The 27,655-nt window shown below is 41.0% G+C and overlaps 1 protein-coding gene across 1 annotated transcript; it reads right to left on the bottom strand.

The window, feature by feature from the left end:
• Positions 1 to 281: 281 nt before the first annotated feature.
• pudp (pseudouridine 5'-phosphatase) lies at positions 282 to 14,634 on the bottom strand. Its single transcript, XM_056740379.1, has 4 exons — positions 14,502 to 14,634; positions 14,059 to 14,277; positions 13,688 to 13,917; positions 282 to 1,605 (listed from the first exon to the last, which is right to left on the bottom strand). Exons 1-4 carry the CDS (start codon positions 14,605 to 14,607, stop codon positions 1,429 to 1,431), a joined length of 732 nt encoding a protein of 243 aa, XP_056596357.1. The 5' UTR covers positions 14,608 to 14,634; the 3' UTR covers positions 282 to 1,428.
• Positions 14,635 to 27,655: the final 13,021 nt, after the last annotated feature.

A 27,655-nucleotide genomic window follows, 5' to 3' on the forward strand; every position in this document is an offset into this window, starting at 1 on the left:
TAATAATGATAATAATACTTGCAACAAGAGCAAGCAACTAAATACACCCCATTATATCACACATCTGGCATACAATCTGGTATTACAGTGTGAAAGTGCCATTCAAAATGACCTGCAGTTTTACTGGATGTTATGGTGGAATAACTGACCATGACTGACCAATCAAAATCAAGTATTCCCGTAATATTTTTTTATATACCGGCAAGATTATGTCTCTTTAAATGAAAAGTATTTGTACAAATTGTGTGTTAAGAGAGCATTACAGTAAGTTTCATTTTTTAGAAATCTCATATTTATTAGTGTAAATGTCATACTCCAACACTCATTCATTTGGTATAACATCATAGAGGTCAATGATATACTAAAATGTTGTTTTATTTGTTCCGCCAGACATTTAAACAATAGAAATATCACAAAGGTTTTCTTCACTCTTCATTCAGGTTTGTTTCTCAATGGAGGTACAGTCTATTCACATACACCACGTACACATGTTCTCACATGTGCACACAAGTGCTTTGTCAAAATCATGATGCTTAATTGGTCTCATTTATTGTTTTTCTTCAAACAATCAAATCAACAAATTAGTGATTCGCAATTTTAATGGTGGTTAATGGCAATACAATTATTAGTTCATGGTAAATGAATAGATTAAATGACATGTAAAAGGCCTTCTTGGAACGGAAAGTCCTACAGAAAGAAAAGCTTCCCAGAATACCCCATCTTTGAGGATGAAAGGACGTGGCATATACAGAGGAAGTGGATGCCAGAAAAAAAACTTTTCTTGTTACCGGAGGGGGGGTTGAAGGAGATGGGCTTAAGTTCTCTGAGGTGTTGGTCTCTGCTGCGTTCTCGGATCTGCGTTAATGGATTATCACACGTGGATGGAACCCCAAAATCTCGTTTATATTTTTTTAAAGCTCTCCTAGGAGTAAAGGTAATGGTAATAGAATTCACATACGGTTGAGCAGTATTGTTAAACCATCACATGCTGTATATAATAACCATGACAGCAATGTTGTGAACATGTTGAAAGCTGTACTGAATAAAAGATTTACACACCTAGGCACATGTAGAAAGAACACAAATACATGAGATTGTACAATTATAAATTGGATAAAATTCAACAATACACACTGTAATTGGTTCAAATGCAAAATGTCAATATGGCTTTTTGGTTTAACTAAGCCCAACTGAGCCGAATAATCAAATTTAGTTTGTGTGTCCCTCAGGTGATCATTTGGAACAATGATGCAAAGACAAGAAAAACATTATTTTTTGCACCTGGATGACAAAATCCACAGATAACAGAAATAAAGATCAGTTTCTTCTGTTTTTTTGACTGCATGAGCCATGCTGCAGCTTGATTTTATATTTCATAAACTCACGAGATAAAGTGCAGCATTATTGTAATCACTCTGATTATTACTGTCATTTGTAGGCTGGGAGTCCAAAGAGCTCTGGTTTAAAATCTTCCATGCTTCTGAGTACCAAGGTGGCCTCCTCGGTAAGGCTGCGGTCCAGATTATCATCTGGGATCATCACCACCTGCATCCCAGCTGCCAGGCCTGCCTTTACCCCATTTGGAGCATCTTCAAACACCAGACACTGTAGAGGCAGAACCAGAACAGACTATTACATTAATGCATCTGAATCCTCTGATTTTCACCATATTTAGAGAAATTCTGCACATTTCTGTCTTGGAATAGAAGGAGGAGGTGGTTAAATCTAATGCATTTGTATAAGTACTCTTTGATAGTAGACAGAGGATATTACTGAACAAGAAGAAACTTACCTGCAAAACTATAAAAACTGTGCAAGTGTATCTAGGACAAAAGAAGCTTTTAACACAAAGCGTTGTTGCCACACCAAATATTAATCTGATGTAGTTAATAGAAGTTATTGAATAAATACATTTATTCATGACATTATTTTTTTAAAGCATTTCCAATTCACAGAAATTTTACAAAAGTACTTTTCAGTTAGGTTTCTTATAGCATCTTGGAGACATTTCCACAGCTCTTGTGGTCTTAACCAAATATCCATGTTAAGCACCAGCTATTGTCAAAGACCTTGTGCATTCTAAACCCTCACTATATTAATAAAAAAATGGCAAAAGAAAAGTTTGAAAATGTACACTGATATTCCTTACTAATAGACTACAGCATAAGATATAAATAACTGGCATAGGGGTCGAAACTGCAAAGATGCCCATGGCTTTTGCACGGTGTTGTATATAAACCAGCAGTAAGTGTTTTGAAAGTCTTGCTGAGAGATACGAAAAAAGGTTGTGCAGGGTAACACAAAAAAGTCACGTCGTTTATGTCCATAAACACAAATCAATAAATTAGGAATTCATTACTATGTGACGAACTGTCATGAGACTTTGTTGCATATGCTAGAAATAGCTTTTCTATGCAGACACTGATATCTAGAGATCAAGATAAATGATGGCCAGTTTAATGCCAATACACAATTTAAGGATGACATGATACAAACTGTTAAAATTATAATAAAATGCTAAATTAAATTTATCAACCACTAAGTAAACAAGAGGTACAATCAACAAAAATACTATAAATCAGAAAAATCCATTGACATGGGATTTCTCAAGGGGGAAATTTCACTTAATTAATCACAAATTAGCCAAATATGGAGAAATTAGCCTAGACCATATTTTAGTAAGGACAAAAGCCATCAGAGAGTCAAGATGTTTTATTAGGAAACAAGAACAGTCTTAACATTCTGTTCCTCTCATCACATACAGGGACAAAACAAAAAGGCACTTGAGTTTAATGAATGGCCCTAATTGACTGAAGTTACTAACCAGTTTTACCATAAGTGGAAGAACATCACAAAGGCCAGCGGAAGCACTGGGCTGCCTTTGGAGAGTAAAGCTAAGCTAATTCCCTTATACTGGCAGCGCAATTACAACTTCACATAAAGGCCGGCAAATTACCCATAATTACTAAAGCACGCATTTTTTGTGAAAAGAAAGGAAATAAAAAAGCTGGAGGACAAAAGCTCCGCGCTGCAGCCAATTGTGTGCTTTTTCACTGTCAGCAATTTGAAGTGGAGCATCTTGTTGGATTAGAAACGGTCCAGGACGTCTAATTTCAGTAATCAGTAATTAGTCATAGCTGGCGTATGAGAAGGCTTAAGATTCACATGTCACTTGCGCAGACAGCCAGGGATGAGAGGGTGAGACGACAGTCTCAAACACCTCCAATTAAGAAGTGAATCAGCGTTTACAGCCAAAAGTTGAAAGGTAGACATTGTTTTTTGTTCGAAAGGACACAATTTATTAAAAGCTCATCTTCGCCTATATTTCTAGGCATCAGGAGAACTGAGTTAAGGAGCTCGAACTAAGCCAAACAAATGGTGCTTTTTGCTAATTATGCAAATTGTGTAAATACACATCACAACAAAAAGTAAATGGCCATCCATAAAACAGCCACAGATATAATACATATATAATAAATAGATATAATAAATGATTCAGTCATCTACCTCCACAAATCTGTCTGCAATCTGTTTAATGTACCACTATGCAAGAGTGACGCTGTGCCACAGTTAAATCTATAGTATACTGTAGTTGTGTGCAGTGGGACAGCACTGATAATAAAAAAGAAACATAGTGATAATTAATAATCTTTATAGTAAATGTGAAATGTGTAAAATTATGCAATCATTTTAAGGGATAGTTCACCTAAAAATGTGAATTCTGTCATGAATTATATCTAGTTGTTCCAAACCTGTATAAATGTTTTTGTTTGGTTGAACGCAGAGAAAGATATGTGGATGAATGCTTGTAACCAAACAGTTCTTGGACCCCATTGACTACAGTGGTAGTCAAAAGTGCCCTAGAACTGTTTGCTCTCCTACATTCTTCAAAAATATCTTTTTTTGTGTTAAATAGAACAAAAAAATATAAAGTAATTTTCCTAGTATGGTAGTCAATGGGGTCCAAGAACTGTTTGTTACCAAAATTCTTCCAAATATCTTTCTTCTATATAACTATTGTATAGTAAAAAAAACATATTCTCTGATACGCACACACAAACGTGCCATACTTAACAATGTGAATTTTTAAGATGATGCAGAGATGAACTGACACAGTGGAGTCCAGCGCTCTGGGAAATGTCAAGGGCCAGATGACCATCTCTACTAGACTACATCAGTGTGACTAACATCACGTGTTATACAGAGAAGATATATCACAGAAGCTAACAAACACACGTCGTCCTGATATTTTTCAATTATCTATTCTTTTGAGATCTTAAAGAAAGTAGTATGTCTATAAACCCAGCACAGGCTTTGGTTACGGATGCACCGATACATATACCAGTATCGGTACTGGGCCCAATACTGAGCTTATGTACTCGTCCTCGTTAAAGTTCACCGAAACCAAATACCGATACCTCATGTGACATAACTGATTGAAATATGTTGTAAACTTTGCTTTGAAAGTTTGTGACCAACACATTACATTTTTTTTTCATAATGTGTTTAAGGTGGAGTTGTTTGCAATTATGAAGCTATTCTTTTTTTATTAGTGTCACTGTGTTGTGAAAAGGTACATGCATTGGGACAGGCATCGGTATCGGCGACTACCAGAAAAAAATATATTGGTACTCGTACTCAGTCTTTAAAAAATGGTATCAGTGCATCCCGAGTTTTAGAATGTGCATGATGCAGCCCTGAAGGAATATCTTATTTCTCTACAAGTCACGCAAGTCAATTTTTAATTGACTGGGAAACCTTTTGCTGTTCCTCTGGAGCCTTATATAACATATTAGCTATATAGCTGGGCACAGAGACTTGATCCAGCTATAAGCAATAACTGCATAGCATGTAACTACACAGAAAAGTGCCAATGGTTAATTCATGACAGCTGACAGTCATGCTGAAAAAGCCTGTGATATGCAACCACAAATCAATGAACGCGCATCGGTTTCATAAGGCTGCAGAAATTACTTTGCCAAAGTCCATCTGCTCCAATAAGCAGCCAGAACACAGACATGACAAAAAAGAGATGACAACAACAAGAAGCGAGAGGCGTGGGCGCTCATCAAAAGACTTTTCAAGTGACTGTATGTTTGTCACATGATTGTACGCATGTCTCTGTGTATTAGAGGTCGACTGATTCATTGTTTTTGCCGATTAATCGGCACTGATAACGTTAAATTGAACTATCGGCTATTGGCAATAATCCCCACCGATAGTTTTCCTGGTTGATCCACACCCAGCAGGAAAAGCTCTACTGTGAAACGCAGGTGGAGATTTCCGAGTATAGTGTAAAACAGCGACCTCTAGAGGTGGAAATAAAACTGACAGGCTGTTTGGTTTGGATCTATACATTGTATGGTTTGGAGACACGAGACCAGAGCCTGCACGGAGTGGAATACATCAGATGGGGGTTTAAAAATTTTGCGATGACAAGGTTGGGCCAATTGCAGTAAACATGATGTTAGAAAGTAATTGATGTATTAACTATATGCTGCGTTTAATGGTGAACAGCAGTATTTTTGCCGACAGGGCTGAGAGAGCGCTTACATTAGTAGCCTATTAACTTTAGCTTCAGAAGTTATAACATGGTGACAAAAATACACGCAGAAATGTTTAAATTTCATTATTGTAACTATGGATAGGCATTTGTGAGTATTGTGTGTGTGTGTGTGTGTGTGTATGTGCGTTTGTGTGCGTGTGAGATCCGTCTCTGAAATAGAAAACAGATGACAGAAACAGCACCCACGGCAAATGTTAATGACATTCGTTTTAATGTAAACAAACAACAATGGATCCGTCATTCTGCTATTTGGTGCCAAGAATGTTTTAAGTTATTACAATTTTAGAAATGACCTACTTATAATTTTTTTAAATCATACATATACATTATTAATGTAGTTAATTTTGATGTGTTTTATTTAAAAGTACAATACAGTTTTTGTATTGTAAAACGTGTTTATTGATGTAATACACGTCATTGTTAATTTACTTTTGGGTTATTTTTATTTGAAATATACCATTAAAAAAACTATCGATAATTAATCGTTATTGGTATGTAATGACCACCTTAGTTATCGATATCAGCAAAATCCAATATCGGTCGACCTCTACTGTGTATGGGTATTATGTGTCAGGAGTGTGTTCGGGGAGAAAACCCAAATTGCAGGCAGTGGGTACATACACTGTGGGTCCCCTTATGTGGAATTTGCCATGTTGTTTCTAAATTCTAGTAAACCTTAATGGACAAACTTCTCTACAGAGCGCATTTCATTAATACATTATTTTCTTCTGCAAAGAAAAAAAACGTGAAATTGTCTAAGCCCTGTGTCAGCCTCCGTAGTGCTTCGAAAGGGAGGAGTGGAGTGAGCCAAATTCGCAATTTGCAAAATTGTATTCACTGGACATTAACAACATCATAAAAAAACAGAGCTGTATTTTTTAAGACTATAACAGAGGTTTATTTGTTGCACATCATAAAGGACACTAGAATTCATTCATTATAATGTAGGAGAAAACTCTGCTGTTTACCACTTCCAGGATTAAAATCTACATTGTCTCAACGTCAAAGTTTGTGACTTGGCGAAACAATTCCTAGTACATAGACTACAGGTTGATGTATTGGTGTCTTATAAATGTTTATGAGACTAGATATGTTCTAATCAAATGAAGTAATCGAGCAACAGACACAATTGGGTGTACTTGTGGGTGGGTACTCATTGAACTTTTCCAATAACAAAAATCATACAATTCTTCACACTTCATGGCTGATATTTAGTTGGTGCTGGCATGGGTCACAGACAGCCAACAATTGGTCATCCACCCACTCCCTTTTTCTCGCAGTTGTCCATGCACAAAGTCTGAATCACATTAACCCAACCAACAGTAACCAAACAGCAACAAACTAATTTAAAAAATGGTAGTGTGTTCTGTTCAACAGTTTGTGTGGAAGACACTTGTGAAATACATGTAAGAACAGTATAGTGTACAAAGGCACTGTAGAGCAGGTTTTTGCATTACTCATCTCCCTCAAACAGAAAATACATAAATCCCATTTTGTAGCTCATAACTGTCATGTTCAAAGTGCCCCCAACAAATAACACATTTACACACTGTGATAGAACAATAAATTTGACACATGTTGCAAACTAATATTTTTTTGAAACTCAGTTGTCGTTTCAATGCTGATATTAGTAACTTTTTTTATAAATCGGCACAGGGACAACATGTATACAGCCAATATATTTACACACCAATAAATTAGTCACCTAGTGTACATATCACATTTTTATGATGACATACGATTTTCTGATTTGGAAAGTCAATCTTTATATAGACAACCTTTTGGTCAGATCAATTTAAATCGGCATTTTTTTAAATGATTCTGAAGTACACTAGAGCTAAAAGGGGAAGATATCATTACCCCTTAAAACCACGCTCGCTTATCTTCTGTTCTGGGCTGCATTTCCCAATAGTGTTTCAGTGCACTACAAAGATTCTAAAGCTACACCTCAAATACAGGTATACCTTTTCTAGGGGTTTCCCGAAATATACCTTAGGAGGTTACTTTCTTTCGTCCCATGTTACCAGGTGCGGTCCATGGCTGTGGTGCTGAATTTATGGCTATCCATCGTTCGATAATCAATTATTCACTCTTTACATGGACTGATTCACTGCGTTATGTGAGATAGCAGCATCATAGGATCAAAATAAACCAAATTGCAAACTAAATCCAACCATGGATATTATTTAATTGTGAACCCGCAATCTCATGCACAAATGTATCACTTACTGGCAGTATGGTAATTTATATCAAAGGTTCTCAAACTAAGGAGGGTCAGGCAAAGCCACTTGATGTTGTGGTGGATTAAAAAAAAATATACCAGCAACTAACAATTAGACTTGTACAGTTTAGTTTACACATTTATTGTGCTTGGACTCTTGATGCGCAAGCGCCGCATTTACAGCGCTAAGTATGTAGCTTATGGTCGCGTTTATTAAAACATTAAAATATGATCATCATTATTAATCACACTTACAATATGAAGTTAAATAATATAAACAAGTATGCCATCATTTTGCAGCCCTAAAATAAGGTATTTTGATATAGCAATTAAAAGTGTTCATTCATGACAAGAAAAAAAGAAATGGGAGTGAATTTGTGTGTTTTTCCCATATTTTCTAATTAAAATGTGTGCCATAAAATAGCCTTCCTTTTACTATACCTGTGTTTGGGGAACCCCTAATTTATATTATCATAATATATGTTGCTATGTTTACTCAATAAAAGCGCAGAACGAGGAACATATAGTAAACAGGTAAAGCAAAAAAAAAAAAACCTATAGCTGAATTTAGGGGGCTGCTCAGTTGAGTTTGTCTTGACAAAGTCAGACCAACAAAAGATCAAAAAGCTGCTGAATTTGCTGCCGGCAGGTTAACATTTCTATAATAAGCTAAAATGCCATTTTAAAATCATTTTAGCCAGGTTTGCATGGATTAAATGCACTAAAATGCTCCGTGGATGGCGCCGTCTTTGATTTGGTAGAAAAAATGCTGTATCGCTGTAGTTTGACTAACCTTCCTAACACAATTTGTCTCTCTAAATATACTCTAAATTCTTTGGTTTGCCAGCTGATGCACCTTTATATAATATAATTAAAAAACTAAAAACCATCAGTGTAAATACAATTATATTCTTTGTATGAAAACACATCAATATACTGGTGCATTTAACTTTACATCGCAGGCTACACAAATACAATTCCAAATATGCTTTTTGTCACAGTAGCCACTAGCGGGGTAAACCCTTAACAGTGATGAGGTATAGCTAAGAGCGCTCCAGACCAACCTTCTGAACTTATGACTTACAGAAGGTGTACTTAACTAAGAACGTTTCGGGAAACTCATATTAACGATAAGGTAGAGTATAAGGGATAACTTTGGAACGACCAAGCGATAAGAAGGTGTCACGAAACGCGCCCCCTGGTCTCTCTTTTAAATGTGCCAGATCAATCCACATTTTCTTTGACGTTATGATAGACAATGCTGTAATCCGACTTCCACCATGTTCACAGAAGAATGTGAACTTCTGTTCCTCTATTTTTCACTAGTCTACGCCAAAGGACTGAACCCACCTTTTGTAAACCTCCACTTCCTTCAGGCCACTGCTCAGCATTGAAGGATATGAAATGTCTGCCTCTTCTAAAGAGGTGGCGCATTTCCTTGCCTCTGGTCACAATAGAGACAGATGACTGGGCATACATATATTACTCACATGCATGAGAGGGCTTCCATGCCTTTGGAGTGACTACTCAGTATTCACGTCATGCTAGCCTCCTCACATCGCCACGTGCATGCGATGAAGGGGGACCAGAAAATCCTCTTTAAAGTCACCCTTTAATGCCACTTTACTGCTAACTAGTATGAACTAAAAGGTTCAGTTTCCGATCCAATTCGGATTAATGGCTTTTCAATGTGGTGATTTTTGGTCCAATTTTCTCAATATGTGCTTGAGACTAGGCAATCCTGAAAAAGATCTAAACACAAAAGCAAAACGAATGTTTTTTTTCAAAGGGAAACTATGTATTGACCATGTCCAAGGCCAACGCATGCACAATGGAGATGTATAAATTTTTGATCTGAGGTTTTCTTTGAAGAGCAAGAACCCACATATATTATTGAGAGTATTCTGGTGCAGGCTGATGAACAGTCTGATTTCACAGACAGACATTCATGCTTAGAATATTTTCTTAGATGACCGTGTTTTGAAATGACATGAAATACGTTGATTTGGTTCTGATCTAGCACTGTAAAAAAAAATAACATCCAGTTTTCTTTACCTCCTATGCCCTTTTGCTTTGATCAGATATAATCGATGCAATATTTCACAGGGTTTTCACCTTTCCAAGTGTCCACCTGATATGATAGCACAAGTAATGATGATAGTTTTTATTATATCGTTTCACAGCCCCTCGACTTCAGACCTTCTAAAGCAACTTTGCCCTACAGACCATGCGTGAAAACATATAGAACAAAATTAATGAATTTTTAACTATTTCAGACTTGATTGATGTGTGATATTTGTTTGTATCCTGTTTAATGGTCACCACAACAACACAAAGTAGGATCAGTATCCATACATTTGCAAAACAGACTGAAAGATACAAATGCTTTTATATTGCTGCATTTTGTTTACTGTTGTGTGTCCATTTACATCCTCTGCGTATCTGCACAACTGTTTTTAAAATAAGCACGTGTCTGCTGCTCTTCATGCAGTGCGTCTTTGGTGGGGGAGAAGCAGTGCGTGCAGAGCGGAAAGGGTTAAAACAAAGCATGTATGGATAATGATAATTAGAGGATATAGTGGCAAAAGATCAATTACATAACATGTTACATGTTCCTGAGAGTGAAACAAGCAAAATAGTCAAATGTTTTAAATAGATTATTAGGCTATGCATATCCAGTTTACAGCATGGGAATTGGTCTATGTCAGTCATCCTCAATTGGCAGAACGCGAGCCGGATCCGGACCTTTGCTTCGTTCTATCTGGACCGTGGTCCGTCAATTGAGGATGACTGACATAGAACAATTTCCATGCTGGTGTTAACTGGTTTATGCTGGTTTGGAAGCAATCAAGCTCAAACATATAAACTTCTGAATAGCTTCTTCTCACAATCCTCCCTTCATTTCTCCTCTGTGTGTCTTCTGGATTTTCCCTTAATGTAAATGCCACTGTGCCTCTGTCGTTTCATCTGCTGATGCTCTTTCATACAAACACAGGTCGAATGTTGAAGCATATGGATCACTTTGAGGCAGGCGTGTGGTGCGGCAACATTTGTTATTCCCTTGATCACTGTAGATTCCCTCTCAGCGCTGCTTTCATATCTTATCAGGGGAGATGCAGGTTATAATCGTGCCGTTTAAGACCAAGCCGACTGTTCAGTGGACCTTTCATAAAACATCCCAAAGAAGGCATGACGCAAAAGACATTCCTCAACAAACATTGCATGAGCTTTTCATCTTCCCATATTCAAGAAATCACACAATGACCTATAGGCTATAGCTGTTGATATAAATCCTGCAGCTAAGCTTATCTGACACTGATGATGCTCTTCTAACAGAGCCACAAAGAATGGGATGTTTGATGATTCTAAGATCTTAAGTACCCAATTGACTCTGATTTCTCAAGAACCCTTGAGGGATTGTGATTTAGCTCTCATCAGTGCACAGGAGGGAGGTATAATATCGCAGTTGAAACAGAAAACATTTCCAATCACAGTTAGTGACACTCTGCATGTAATATATAAACTAAAAATCCAGAGCACAAAGTTATCCATACAGAACATACCTTACTAACAAAATATCAATATTAAGGATTGCTGTGTATGTATATCTGTATGCTTTTATGCAAGGTATTCAAATCTTTTTTACAACTTTATTTACAACTGATTCTAATACTTATCCAAAAATCAAAATGTATAAACTGAAAATGTTCTCTCTTTCCACATCTAGGCCCTTTGTCCCAGGAGCTCTAAAATTAAATGAAAAACAACTGCTCTAACAAGGACACAGTTATCTTACAGTTGGACTGTAAATGCACACAGTTTGTCAATCCGCTCCTGAGGTGATCCAGCAGCAAACACATAGAGATTGTTAGCCAAAATTCAAAGCTATATGTGTGGCAAGAACCAGACACTGTCCACATCTCAGTAAACACTATTCCTACAGTGGTATGTGTAAGCTTGTGCTACTCCTATGAAAATACTAAACTGCAAAATATCTGCAACTTAACTTACGCTTTGAATATTCATCTTCCAGCAAGATAATGAGTCCAAACACATTGAAGAAAACCAACACCAAAAATGTCACTGCCCTATTGATTCTTTTTTATTGAGAATCAAATGAAAAAGTATTCAGAACAACCTGGAACTCCACCATAAAAATGAGCAAGAATCATACAGTACATTGGTAGAACTTAATGTTATTAATTTAAATTAATAATGACCACCAACAGAATTAATTATTTCGAAATAAATCAAGTAGAAAAAGTGTGTTTACACTTCTGTGGAGTACATAAGCTGCAAAATCTAAATCGGGGTTCGACAAACTGCCATACTGGACATTTGGAGCAAAGCTCAGATAGCCATATTCAATGAAAACATGTATGCAACCCACAAAATAACTTTGTTGACATGGTGATTATTGACACTTATTTTCGAAATGATTAGGAGTTGGGGCAGCGTGATAAAAGGGGTGCTTGGTGTGAGAAGCATCTTAAAGCTATCTGAATCGCTGCAAAAGTTGGCTCTACAAAAAGTAAATGTAAAAGTCATTTTTTTCTAAGAATATAATTTCCAACATAAATCAATGTCATTATAAAGTTACTTAAGTGCTGCAAAGCTGTAAAACCCTAAATATCACAAAGAACAAATTACTGAATACTTTTGCTATATATAATATATATGCAGGAATATGTAAGATGAAAGTTATAACTATTCTTTAAGCATGGGCTCTATATTTCCAATTTATTCCTCATTTTCTGCCTTATATTACTGTGGTGGAGGAAGCTGATCAAAAACAGAACAAAAGAAATACCTCCTTACAGAGTGAAGGGACGGATATCAATCCCTCAAGGACAAAAGAAACAAGTCAATTCATAGTCCTGTATCTCTTTTATTTCTTCCTTTCAAAGCTCAAACTGGTTTTATGGTGGTATAAAACGAAACATTTATCAAGTTAATCCCCATTTGCCATTGATTATTTCCTGCTAGACTTTGTTAGCGACCGTCATGTAAGGCAATTAGAGAAGAAAATGAGCAGCTTGCCACTTAGCGAAGAGACAAGCAGCTTTAAACAGTTAAACATTTCAGAACGAAATAATGGAAATATCATTTGCATTTTAACACTGCCAAGTTGCAAACTATGAGGCATGCAAGACAGGAAATCATTAATTTTCATAGTGCTCACTCTGTAAGTTTGAGAAAAAAATGAGGGGTGCAATGATTTGCTAATTCTCTCATCTCACAGCCGGGTTTAAAGTCTTATATGCAATTAGTAGCTGACTTACAAAAGATTATAAACAGCTTCATCCACTGAAATTAGACAACTGGAATTGTAAAAACAATGCAGCAATCACCCTTTTGTTAGCAATAAGCCAACTGTTTGTTTAGACGGCTTAGCGAGATGTCAAACAAAGCCCACAAATATGACTAGTTAAATAATAGTTCAAATTCATAAATCACAACAACCGGACGAGAAAAACAGTGCAGTAATAGCAAAGGTGTGAGTGAGTGACTGTGACAACATTTTATGTCATTATTTTAGGCTGGCAGTATAGTGATACATTCCACACTATTTCTAGAAGCAGTGAAATGTCTATTCAAATATCTGCCTAGCAGGGCTGTTTACCTGACCCTTTAATTATCATCAGCAGTGACTGAATCTTAATTGACAATTCTACTCTTACTTAGAAAACTTATTTTCAAAAACCTCAATTGTTTGTGAATTTGATTATACTTTCATAGAAAAGTAGCAGCCAGCATGCTAACTCTCTGACTACTGGAATCTCCATTCTGCTAAAGGGTTAAGTGTGTAGAATAGAATGGGATAGGATGGATAGGAATAGAATGGGATGCAATGCAATGCAGTGGAATGGAATGGAATAGAATAGAATTAATACCCCTACCTGTTCTGGGTTTGCAGAGGGACTGAATCTCTTGGCACACACCAAAAAGATGTCTGGTTGTGGCTTGCCATTCATGACTTCTGGATCATCTCCAAGTACAATGTGACTAAAGAGGCTGAAGAACTCTTTATGACGGCTGGTCTTCATTTCAAAAGTCAAGCCTGCTGAACTTGTGGCCACAGCAATAGGAATGCCATGCTTGTTGAGATGATTGATAAGCTTTTCTATACCTAAAATAAATTCAGTCTATTTAAATTAAGATTAAAGATGATTATCAGATTTCATTATTATTATGACTTGGAGGCTATGTCAATCCCTCAGTTACATTCTGCTTCAAACACGTTCCACTTTAAATCCTACAGGGTCATTACCTGGCATAATAGAGGCAGTGGGGAATAATCTCTCCTGAATTTTCCTGCTCTCCTCCAGGAGCTCCTCAGGTGTCATTGGGAGTTCCAGTTTGTCTGTGATAAATCTCGCAGCATCCAGAGCCTTCTTTCCCATCACAGACGACTTTACTTCCCATGTGTACTTCTTACTGAAACGGTCACAAACTTCCTGAAACGAAACTGTGTACAGTCTCTCTGTATCTGTAACAGATATTTAAATGAAACATGCGATACTGCAATGTTAATTAACGGAATAAAAAAGCTTTAAGCGTTATGCTCTTTCGGTTCACGTCTATCTAAACAGACTCGTGAAATAAGGTCTCATATTAACTGATTCCATGACATTTGAGTTACAGAAAGAAAAGTCAGCAAATGAATTATGGGAGCTGATTTTCAAGCGTGCTTTTAAAAATGATTTCACCCACCCAATAACAAGCCGTCCATATCAAAAAGTACATGTGTTACTTGTTTATATGACATGTTTGAAGCGACGCGTGGGTTACACTTCTTGACAGAACCACATTGAGTCATTGAAAAAGAAAACAGACAAACGCGGAACCTGTTGGACAAACGAAGTTCAAACAGAAATATAAATAACGCCCATTTTTAATGAATATCTATTGTTTTTTTTATTGCCAATTGCTCACTGAGAGCTCAAATAAATATATTTTGTGTTATAATTATACAATAAACTATCATATTCCTAATTCAGAGACAACGTTTTTTGGGAAACTCGGGGCAACTTATAACTCGCCATTTTGTTGCAAAGACTTGTGGGAAATGAAGTTTTCATGGACAGCTCTAGAGCATAACTCGCAGTCAGTACTGGAAAAAGGTCACGATGACAGAGGAGTGAGATAAATGAATAACGACATAAATTGTATACAAAGTGTAAACATATATGATATATAGCGGTTAGAAATTTATATATCTAAACGTTATTTTGATATGAATATTTCTATATAATTTGTTTCTCTTAGAAAAATTATTCAGTGTGAAATTCACATCAAGGAAACAATGACTGAGTATTATTCAGGCAATTTTGCTACCAATTGTCAAGAGGAAATGCATATTGTGAACAGTACAAGAAATCCTAATGCACCATCTGCAGCATATTGGCTGAGAGGACGAGCCTCCCAATCGCCAGCAATGGACGAAAGAGGAAGTGGTCAGCTGGACAGGGGTTACATTGACTAATAACTGGGCAAAATGGCCTTTTTAATAAATGAAAAAGCTGTTGTTTAATTGCTTCTGCCACAGGGTATATCATTTTCACCTATTTGATTGCATGACATTTTCAACATAACAATGTGGCTGTTTTTTTTTAACATTGGACAAAGGTACCCATTTGTCACGGGGTGACAAACAACCCCCGGAACTATTCGCCAGAGAAGTGTTCCCGTGGGGATACTCCCAGTGTAACACTGTCCCCGAGCCTGTGTGTGTGTCTGTCGCCATGGCAACTAACCGGCAGATTGGCAACAGGTGTGGGGACTTTACTGTGAGTGTTTGATTGAGGCCACGCTAGCATTCTTGAGAGGATAAAACACAAGGGGAAGAGAAGGCTGGTGCGTTGGGTCGGGTTGTGCCGTGTGCTGTGCTGTGCCGTGTGCTGTGCCGTGTGCTGTGCCGTGTGCTGTGCCGTGTGCTGTGCCGTGTGCTGTGCCGTGCCGTGTGCCGTGCCGTGTGCCGTGCCGTGTGCCGTGCCGTGTGCCGTGCCGTGTGCCGTGCCGTGTGCCGTGCCGTGTGCCGTGCCGTGTGCCGTGCCGTGTGCCGTGCCGTGTGCCGTGCCGTGTGCCGTGCCGTGTGCCGTGCCGTGTGCCGTGCCGTGTGCCGTGCCGTGTGCCGTGTGCTGTGCCGTGTGCTGTGCCGTGTGCTGTGCCGTGTGCTGTGCCGTGTGCTTTGCCGTGTGCTGTGCCGTGTGCTGTGCCGTGTGCTGTGCCGTGTGCTGTGCCGTGTGCTGTGCTGTGCTGTGCTGTGCTGTGCTGTGCTGTGCTTCCTTCTCCGGGATTGGTCTCTCCCATCGGGAAATGTGTGTGGAGTATTACAGCTGAAGAGTTATCGTGAAGGAAGAAGAGTGTGGCTTGTGGGACCCAAGGGCAGTGAAAGAGAGTGGAATTCGTCGCCTGGACTGGGAGAGAGTGAAGGATTATCAGGGAAAATTCAAGGAATATCTTCAGCAGTGGAAAGGACGCCAGTGATGAGTATTTGATCCATCGTTTTTATGCACTAAACACTGAAGTGGTATTGAGAGTTCGGATAGTGTGTGGCACGAGTGAATTAGTACACCGAGTGGATTGTTGATCTGACTCTAACTTCTGTCCTCCCCTTTGCTGAATGTGACGATATCTGTACCCGTCTTCTGCTTTTCTCTGGAGAGAAATCGAACCCTTGCAAGGACGAGATTTGAGCTGGTGGGAGAAGGACCGGAGGGGTGAGTGCTGGCCCGAATGCACGGTGTGCGAGTGAGATGCTGTGCCTGAAGTGACGATTCACACGGTTTGTGTTATGGAGTGAGGTTTATTGTGTGGAGAAGTAATAGTAGTCTGCTGTGCACTCTCCTCCCAGTCTTTCATCCGCTGTCTCCAGGGAAGGGCTTTTTGATACAACAAAGCGCCCGATTTATTACTTCGAGGCAACCCGGCTCTGTCAATTCTGAAGGTTTTACATGCTGTTGAACAGTTAAACCCGGCTGTATCGTTCCAGTGAATAGCTGAAGTGGAGTGTTCCGCTTAAAGTGTCCTGTTCGCCTGGTGGTCTCCACATGCCCCCGCCGAAAGCCTCTGTCCTGGTCAGAAAGGAAGAAGGTATCTCAGCTGGATGTTGCATAGACTGTTGAACAGTTAAATACTGCTACCTTGTTACTGTTGTGGCGCTGAAGCCCATCTGCATAGCGTGAAGAATCTGTCTCCTGCCACCCCCGTGAGGCCTGTTCAATGCTGTCTGAAGCTTTGATTCTGTCTGTTCCAGCGAAAGCCCCGCTCCGCTTGTGACATGAGTTTGTTGCAGCTCTGAAACCCATCGGTGTAGTGTGAGTTACCCGTCCACTATTCGCCACTGAGTCCGGCGTCAGCGCCAGAAGGGAGTAAGCTCCGACTCCCCTGTTCCCTTGGGACACCCACCTGTTTCTTACTCACCACTGTGAGCCCGGCGTCAGCGCCAGAAGGAAGTGAGTCCCGATCCACACCCACCTGTTTCTTACTCACCACTGTGAGCCCGGCGTCAGCGCCAGAAGGAAGTGAGTCCCGATCCACATACCCACCTAGGATACCCACTCTATTACTCACTATCGTGAGTCCGACACCGTTGCCCGACACGGTTTGCTCTGGATTCCTGGGAAAAGGAAGATTTTTAGATTAGGGTTTTCAAATAACTTTTAAAATATTAAATAAAGCTTGTGATTCTTTTATTCCTGCCTCCTCCTTTGACACGCTCCTCAGGGTGATCCTGGTCTAGGGGTGGGTGCAGTCTGGTTTGACCCACTCCGACCTGTGACACATTAATATCTACAACTTAATTAGAAATATATGTATAACAGTTGCACATATATAGCAAGTATAGGGCCCATACGCATATAAATATAATATTTATGTACACATACTTATGGAATATCCAGTCACAGTCCATAATGAGATAACAGACTGACGACATGTCATGACGACTTTTTTTTTATCATTTTGTATTTGATAGAATCCGGGATGCCATTTCTGAACAAAATTATTTCCAACAATAACGATCCAAAACAACAGCTTGGAAATGCATTCTGAGGAGATTAAACTTTAAAGTTTTTGCATTCCAATTTATGATAAAACACAACTGCACACAACATGACGAAAAATAATCACATTAAGTAAATAAGTTGTCACTATGAATGTGAATAACTCAATTTTGACAAACATGTCAGATAGAATTCCAAAGTGACTAAGCGTATATTTAAATATGGGCATGGAGGTTCCTTTTTAAAGGTGCTGTATGTAATTTTTGGAGGATCTATTGACAGAAATGCAACTTTTTTAAATACGTTATCTCCTTTGGCAAAGCAGCGGAAATGTGACAACACCGTAGTGCTCAGAAAGGTGAGGGGCAAGCAGTGGTGAGCCATTGGTTACAATGTAAAACCTCACTACTGGCGGTTAAAATCTCCATATTGCTCCTTTAATACCAAACCCATCTTTGTTTATTACCAAAAGCTGTTTTATTAGTTCCCTTTTGTGATTTTCCTATCACTTTCAATTACTTTACTTCAGTGAAACATTAGATTCTTGAATTTCTTGCATGACTGTTATTTATTCTGTATTTCTTTATTCTTTATTTATATTCAGGTCACATCTTGGCTCTGGCTGAATCCTGTAACTCTATGAGGGTTATCATTTAGTGACACAGGACCTATAGGCACACCCTCCAGTCACATTCCATGAGGTAATTGGATGCACAATGTAAAGTGATAGTACCTCATTAGGAGGAGAGGCATGTTTGGTGAGTGAGGGGGCCTTTAGCATGGGGCAGCTAATGAGGCTATGGATTCCTGATCTAATTGGGTGTAGCAAGAAAGTAGCCCCACTTTCAACCCTGACTTGGCACTGGTCTGTGCCGGCTGCCTGTTGTTTCAAAGTCTCAATGTACGCAGCCAAACAAAGAGTGCCCTTTATAGAAAAGGATTGGGTATACAGTAAAGTGCTTTTTCCTGTACAACAGTTGTACAGGGTCATATTTTAAGGTAACAAATAGAACAGAAAATGGTTGTTGGTTTTTAAGGGATAGTTAGTCCAAAAATTTACATTTTCTCGTCCTTATAATCTCCCAGCATTAAATGAACACAATGAACACAACGTTTTTTGAGGTAAATATCCATCACTGTCCATGTCAAATGGACCCCAACTTGTTGAATCATAAAAGTGATCCACACCTCTAATGTGTTAATGGATGGATTCTCTGAAAAAAACAAATATTTTTGTGACACGAAATAAGATTTGAAGTGTTTCTAATTTACCACTCAAATATGTATTTTCACTTAACACACACACACACACACACACACACACACATAGACAAACAAACACATTTTATACTGCCAAGCTTGGGATATTGACATAACCCTAAGTAATTACAAGGCAATCAGGATTTAGATAAACAAACACAGATTTAATCTTATGTTGAAAAACTGTGCTGTCAATCTGAGACTAGTTACGTCCCCTGACATAATATACTGCTCTTCACCATTAGCACAGTTGTGTTTGTTTTTCATGCATATTCTATATTTGTGAGAATTATGAATAATTGACCTTTAAGGTATTTATTTTATAAAACTGTCTTCCTCTGACACATCAAACTCTGGTGCTAATGAGTATTTGTCTACAAAGGTCAAAGCTGACATCCCCCTGTCCATCATTCAACTAAAATAATAATATTTATACTACTGTGCAAAAGTATTGGGTCACTGAAACCTAATTTTAACCTGAAGATGTATGCTTAAAAGTTGGAAATTTATTTTGTGCAAACATACAGTAGGCTATCAGTTTATTTGTCAAACAAACAAACAAATAAATTAAATTGCATTTAAATTGTTTTTGAAACACTACAGCATGGTATGCTATTTGTCATGTTACTGATGGACAGGAAATCATTTTTAAACTTGATTAACTTAAATAACATTAATCAACTGTAATTTAAGATTTCTTTAGGTTAACACGACAAACAAACAAGTGGACGTGCATGTAAATGAAAAAGATGAGTGATTAGCCTCTCTTTGATTAAGTTACGTTGTTTTTTATTCTCTTCTCCCACCAACATAAACATAACGATGTGTGCGTCAGAGCTGCTTTCCATTTATTGTGCTTTCCATAATTAAACACCTGTGAAACAAATACCACTTACACACGGCAGCTAAATGTGTTTTGTTGTCATGATTAGGGCAGAGTCATGGCAAAGCCTTAGGTTTTATGTGGAGAGAGGCCTTCCATATGCTCTCTCCGGTCTCGTCTCTGTTCCCGCCCTCTCGATTCTTCATTATTGATTGTCACTTATTTCATGCCCCGCACCTGTTCAGTAATTTAGGAGAATGACAAGCAGAAGAACACAAAATGTTGCTATGGTTACACTGTCAGCCACCACATCATCAAAAGTGACTCCTGTATTGTGCACATATGGAACAATTTAAATGCAGTTAACACTCCTCAATTGTGGACAAAGATATGGACACCTACTTGGCTTTAAATGATGTGCATTGGGGTGTTAACCTCATCTAGACATACCGGGCACTCAAACCACGCACTCGCACCAAACAGGAAGTGACGACTGTGTTAGGTCTGTGAAAGCGCTGTTATTCATTCATGGAGGCGGAACTCCTCCTGGTTCTGGTTGATTGAGAGGTAGAGAGTAACAGTAAGGAGGGTTACCCTCCCAGGGCCCAGAGGCCTACCATTCACAGTAGTCACCAGTTGAGTAGGAAGATGGTCAGCGGGAATCTTACGTATTTTTATTTTTCAACCCCAAAGCCACAGGAGGATGGTGAACCCAAAAGTGAGACACACTACGAATACTTGAGATATAGAAAGTCTGTTTAATAAAAATTCAAATGACAAAAATCACCACCAGAGAAAAAAAACTAATCTTACAGAGGTATCTTAGAAACGTCTCGGGTTACTTGGCTGTAACCCTGTTCCCTGAAAAAGCGGGAACGAGATGCTGCGTTTCAAACGCTATGGGAGAACAGTCTTTGTTCGACCGGTTGTGAAGCACGTGTGTCAAACACGGCAAAAATTATTTTGGCTTTAAATAACCTCGGCAGGTGACGTGGCTAATTACACCCGCACCTGCCGGTTATAAATACGCGTGAATGCGGACGCGTCATCAGGTTCCAACTTTGTCTGAAAGGACGTCCGGGCACGCCTACAGTGCGGCATTGAGGCGCAGCATCTCGTTCCCGCTTTTTCAGGGAACAGGGTTACAGCCAAGTAACCCGAGACGTTCCCTATCAAAAGCTACACTCGATGCTGCATTTCAAACGCTATGGGAACGAGAATACCAACGCCGCCGCACTGGAAGTGTCTGGAACCCCCAAGGTTGTGTGACGTGTGTGCACAATCCGAGAGGAGGACTCAAGCACGACTCTGGGATGTAGACTCCAGGACACGTGAGCCGGGAGTGGCATGGACATCCAGACTATAAAATCTAACAAATGTGTGCGGAGAGGACCAGCCCACCGCATCACACACTTGCTGCAAGGGGACTCCTCTTGCTAAGGCCATAGAAGAAGAAACCCCTCTTGTGGAATGAGCTCTGACTCCTAGAGGTGAAGCTTGACCGCGCGCCTCATAGGCCAGAGCAATAGCATCCCTCACCCAATGTGACATTGTTTGCTTGGTAGCAGCCGCACCTTTGTTGCGGCCCCCATAGCATATAAATAGTTGCTCTGATTTACGCCACTGGCTTGTGCGGTGGACGTAAGTCTGAAGAGCACGTACTGGACACAGTAGGTGTAATCGTTCCTGCTCCGACGTCGTGAACGGCGGAGGGCAAAAGGCTTCAAGAATAACCGGATGCACTGTGGAGAACGGAACTTTAGGAAGATAACTCGGGTGAGGATGCAGAATAGCTTTGACCATCCCAGGGGCAAAATTTAAACAGGACGGCAAGGTCGAGAGCGCCTGCAAATCTCCGATTCTCTTAAGAGAGGTGATTGCCATTAGAAAAACCATTTTAAAGGTCAGAAGCCTGACAGGCGCTGATTCCAAGGGTTCGAAGGGGGCGATAAGTAGACCCTCGAGCACTGTTGCTAAGTCCCATGGAGGGACTGTCCTTCTAGAAGGAGGCATCAGTCGCCTCGCTCCTCGAATAAAGCGGACAACTAAAGGGTGCTTTCCCACAGTAACCCCTTCAATCAGGGCGTGGCAGGCCGAAATGGCGGCCACGTAAAACCTGAGAGTACCAGGGCTTATCCCTGAGGACAGTTTCTCTTGCAGAAATTCCAACACTGAAACTATCTGACAGTGAATTGGGTCTGCATGGTGCGCAAGGCACCATCTCTCAAAAACGCTCCATCTAAGGGCGTAGCACCTTCTAGTGGAGGGAGCCCTAGCACTTAGAATAGTCTCCACTACATCAGGCGGGAGCCCAGTGCCTCTCAGCTGGTGCCCTTCAGGGGCCAGACATGGAGGTTCCAGAGCTCGGGACGAGGATGAAACACTGTCCCCTGTGCCTGAGATAAAAGATCTCTCCTTACTGGGATCGTCCAAGGAGAGCCATCTAGGAGGGATACTAGGTCCGAGAACCAGATTCTGGTTGGCCAATGGGGAGCCATCAATAAGAGGCGAGACCCCTGTTGACGGACCTTCGCCAGGACTCCGGGGAGCAGAGCTGTCGGAGGAAATGCGTAAAGACGCAGTCTGGGCCACGTATGGGCCATCGCGTCCAGACCCAGGGGAGCTGGATGAGTCAGAGAGAAGAAGAGGGGACATTGTGCTGTCTCCTGTGTAGCAAAGAGGTCCACCTCTGCTTCGTAAAATCTTTCCCAGATTTGTTTGACTACTTCGGGGTGGAGTTTCCATTCCCCGTTTGTCAGAGCTTGTCTGGACAGCAAGTCTGCTCCCACGTTCATATGCCCCGGGATTTGAATTGCTCGGAGGGACAGAAATTTGCCCTCTGCCCAGGGCAGAATCTGCTGGGCCAATTTGTTCAGGTGGCGCGACCGCAGTCTGCCCTGGTGATTTATGTACGAGACTACTGAAGTGTTGTCCACCCGCACTAGGACATGGTAGCCTCGCAACTGCCGGAGGAAGTATTTCAGGGCCCGAAATACAGCCATCATTTCGAGGCAATTGATGTGCCAATCGAGAAGATGACCTCTCCAGATCCCTTGGGCTGGACGGCCATTTAAGACCGCACCCCAACCCTTGAGGGATGCGTCTGTCGTTAGCATCTTGCGACGACAACACGGACCGAGAGTGGGACCTAAAGTCAGAAACCGAGGTCTGAACCACATAGAAAGGGTGCGAAGCCCCTGGCGCGTCACCCTTATATGCCTCTGGGGGTTGGCCCTTGGATGAAACCCCCTGGCTCTGAGCCACAACTGAAACGGTCTCATATTCAGGAGGCCCAGAGGTATCACTGTGGAAGCCGCCGCCATGAGACCTAGAACTCTCTGAAAGTAATGATTTGTCACTTTCTGGCCTAACCTGATGCTCCTCAGGGTGTTTTGTACGGACTCGACACGTGCCGGAGACAGTTGTGCCTGCATTTCGATCGAGTCCCATATGACCCCGAGATACGTTGTATTTTGCGTAGGGGAAAGAACGCTCTTTTTGACGTTGAGTCTCAACCCTAGAGCTTTTAGATGAGCTAGGACGACATCCCGATGTCGAAGCGCTAGCTCTCGAGACTGAGCTAAAATCAGCCAGTCGTCTATGTAATTCAAAATGCGGATGCCCCGGAGTCGCAAAGGAGCCAGAGCTGCATCCATGCATTTTGTGTATGTGCGGGGTGACAAGGCTAGGCCGAATGGAAGAACCCGGTACTGGTAAGCTTCGCCCCCGAAAGCGAACCTCAGGAATCTTCTGTGTTGTGGCAAGATCTCTATGTGAAAGTATGCGTCTTTGAGATCGATCGTCACGAACCAGTCGTGACACTGAATTTGAGACACAATCATCTTGATTGTCAACACTTTGAACTTGAGTGTCTTCAAGTAGCGGTTCAATCCGCGAAGATCTAGAATTGGACGCAACCCCCCATCCTTCTTGGGGACTAGAAAATACCGGCTGTAATAGCCTGACTCTCTGTCTGATAGGGGAACATGTTCTATGGCCCCTTTTTTCAGCAGAGCTTGTAATTCTTGTGTCAACAGATGCACTCGCTCCGGTTGCACGGAAGTGGAGACCACGCCGTTGAAACACGGAGGGCGATATGCAAATTGAATTCTGTAGCCTTTGGTTACAGTCCTTTCTACCCATGGAGAGATAACTGGCAGTAGTTTCCACGCTGCCAGATTCTCTGAAAGGGGTATCAATGTCAACACTTCGTCCTGTTGGGGGGATGCCAGACATTCGGTGCCCTGCAGTATGGCAGGAGACGACCGAATATTTAGCATTTTTGAGCCCGCTAATCCCCGAAAGGTCGGTAGCTGCGGGGATTGCAAAGCGGCCCTGTGAGGGTACCGAAGAGGAGCCTCTAGTTTCTCTTGGAATTCCGGGCACCCCTCCCCGGGGGGGCACATCCCCACAGTCTCGGCCACACATGTCTCAGGGTTTCTTCTTTTTCGAAGAAATAAAGCGCCTCAGGTCCGGACCTCCCTATGCGGCCTGAGGGGCACGGTGGGCCGTTCCCCTGCCTCTGCGAGGGGGGGCGCGACTCGCCACACTCTCCCTGAGGACCTCACGTCTCAGGTAGACCGGACCCACCCGAGACTGTGTGCCTGGCCGAGACTGGGGAAATGATCCGGAGTGGGTGGCCGACACTCCAGACGCTTGTGCACGGCGGGGTAGGTATTTGACGAATGCCTCCTCGTGTCGTCTCGCCTCCCGGAACCTGGTGACAACGGTATTAACCGAATCCCCAAACAGTCCAGAAGGCGAGATCGGGGCATCAAGGAGGAAGGCTCTGTCCCTGTCCTTGATGCCCGTGAGGTTCAACCACAGGTGCCTCTCCGCAGTAACCAAAGCAGCCATGGACCGGCCGATGGCACGGGCCGTCTGCTTGGTTGCACGGAGAGACAAATCTGTGGCGCAGCGTAGGTCTGAAAATGCTGCTTAGTCAATAACCCCGCCGGTGCTGACATCATCCAGTAGGTCAGCCTGGTACGCCTGCAGAACCGCCATGGTGTGCAGGGCAGCACCAGCCTGACCCGCTGCCTGAAAAGCCTTTCCCACCAGCGCAGATGTAACTCTGCAAGGCTTGGTGGGAAGAGAAGGCTTTTTCAGGGATGACGATGTCCCAGGGGAGAGATAGCTAGCCAGCGTCTCTTCCACCCTGGGCATCGCAGTATATCCCCGTGTCTTCGCACCAACGATGGTCGAATAAATCGACGTCGATGGCACAAAACACGGGAGGAGTGAGGTTTCTGCCATGAGCGAGATAGCTCGCCATGGAGATCCTCAAAGAAAGGAAGAGCCCTATACTGGGGCTCCTCCCTCCGGCCACCCGACAGATATCTGTCGTCAAGCTTTGAACCCTTGGGGGCCTCTTGTTCCTGCGGCCAGTCGAGGTAGAGCCTGTCGACTGCCTTGGTTACCGCCCCGATTAGATCCTCAATCGCCTTAGTATCGCGAGAGGAACGCTGGGAGGCGGTGCTATCTAACCCCTCAGAAACAAGGGAAGCCTCGTCCTCCGCCGGCTCAGAAGAAGTGCCGAGGCACGCTCCAGAAGCGGACGCGAGGACGTCGCGGTTCGGCGAATGCACGGGAGAAGCGGACGGATCCGTCTCTCGTGCCTCAGCAAGCTCAAACCGCGAGCCCCAGGATGAGGAAGAGGTGGCTCGGTTTCGCTTAAAAAACGCGAGCCGAGCACGCAGAACTTTGAATTCAAAAACATCACAAAGTTCACACTCTCCCTCAAGTCCCTGGGCGGCATGGTCAGCCCCCAAGCATTCAAAGCAAAACTCATGCTTATCGAAATCGGAGAGGATCCTCTCACAGGGAGGAACACATCTCCGATCTGAGTCAGTCATGGTTTGTTTTACTTTTCCTTATTCCTACACTAGGCTAAGAAACTCAGAGAGTGCTTGGTCACTAGTCTAAGAATGTAGGTAATATCTTGTTTTGTTTTGTTTTTTTCGTTCGTTCTTTCGTTCGAAAACAACAAAGAAGCAGACTTCTCCCTCACGCACACACAAAGCGGTCCTTGAAGACAAAAGAACCTGATGACGCGTCCGCATTCACGCGTATTTATAACCGGCAGGTGCGGGTGTAATTAGCCACGTCACCTGCCGAGGTTATTTAAAGCCAAAATAATTTTTGGCGTGTTTGACACACGTGCTTCACAACCGGTCGAACAAAGACTGTTCTCCCATAGCGTTTGAAACGCAGCATCGAGTGTAGCTTTTGATAGGGAACAAGGTAATCCAAAAATTCAACAAAGGTAATCCTATGAGGATGTTCGTTAAAGGTAATCATAAAGTCCAACAAAAGTAGTCCACTAGGACAAAGGCAAAAAAATATATAATCCAGAAACAGGAGGCAAAAACACATTCAAAAATAGGCCAGAGACTTATTCCGAAGGCTGGCTACAGAACGTTATACACCAAGCAATAAGCAGGTAGATAGAACTACTTCAATACACTTTGACAAACGAGGCACATGCAGTGTTTGAAAGTAACGAATTACAAATACTCAAATTCAAATTACTGTAATTGAGTAGTTTTTTTCAGGAATTGTACTTTTTAAGTAGTTTAAAAAGAGGGTACTTTTATTTGAGTACATTTTTAGTTCTGTTTCGGTACTTTTACTGCACTATTTATTATTTTTCCTTTATTATCGTCGCTACTTTACAAGTTTAATTTTAAATTTTTGATTGGCTAAGGAGAACATTCAGTCCCAATTTCAGCAATGCAACAGTACTTGTACTTAAGTACAAATTTCCAGTACTCTTTCCACCACTGGGCACATGTGAATACAGTAACACTAATGACAGTTAATCGGGGTGAACATGAGAACACAACTAGAACCTCTAGTAGCCAAAACACAAAACAACAGTACCAAATGCTGACAGGCAGTTTCTAGTGTTACAACATAAATACTGTAAACATCTCATCTAGGTTCAAACATATCAGTTTAATTTGTTCAGTTTAATGTATTTAAGTAATGTGTATGATTGTGTTATTAAGCTAAATATTTAAGTCAAATCATTTATGAAGATTCTTGGATATTAATAAATTAAAGACTCTGGTCTTTGGTAAACTCATTAAATAAATGATTTATGTGGGTTTAATGAAATTATCACCACATCAATTTGCATACATAGATGAATCCCCTTTCAGGCAGACCTTGCTCTAAAAACAATTTATTAGTATATAATGTGTGATATATATACTACATATTATAAACAAAAACGGCATGAAATCATACTCAGCCTGATTCTATAGTGTGGAACAGATATTCTAACTTCCAATTAATTTTTCATATTACAGAAGGCAATTAACATCTGAACTATTTAATAATGTAAATGTGCTCGTTAATTTAAGTTGCTGATCATTCAGTTGAGTTGCTGATTGGTATCGCTACTTCAGCAGTTTTTATACCTGTTAGAGATATTGGCAACCACAGCCTCAGAAGAAAAAAACTCAGGTAAAATGCTAATCCAGCAGATACAATCACTATGAAAAACAAAAGTCAGGCAAAAACATTGCGAACACTGCCCTAAATTATAGGGTATTCTTTCCGTGCGCTTCTGTGTTTTTGGGCTGTAACAATACATTTATGATGCATACACACGCATATAGGCAAGACCAGTGCAGACAAACTCAGTGTGAAAATATATGCAATAATACATTCTTAAATATAAAGGTGCTGGAAAAGGTTCTCTACAGCAATGCCATATATCCTTTTATGGTTCTATGGCATTATAGAGTTCTATAGTATTTAGTCGAAGCTTA

This window comes from Triplophysa dalaica, chromosome 2 (assembly GCF_015846415.1).
Source record: "Triplophysa dalaica isolate WHDGS20190420 chromosome 2, ASM1584641v1, whole genome shotgun sequence".
Classification (NCBI taxonomy): Eukaryota; Metazoa; Chordata; class Actinopteri; order Cypriniformes; family Nemacheilidae; genus Triplophysa; species Triplophysa dalaica.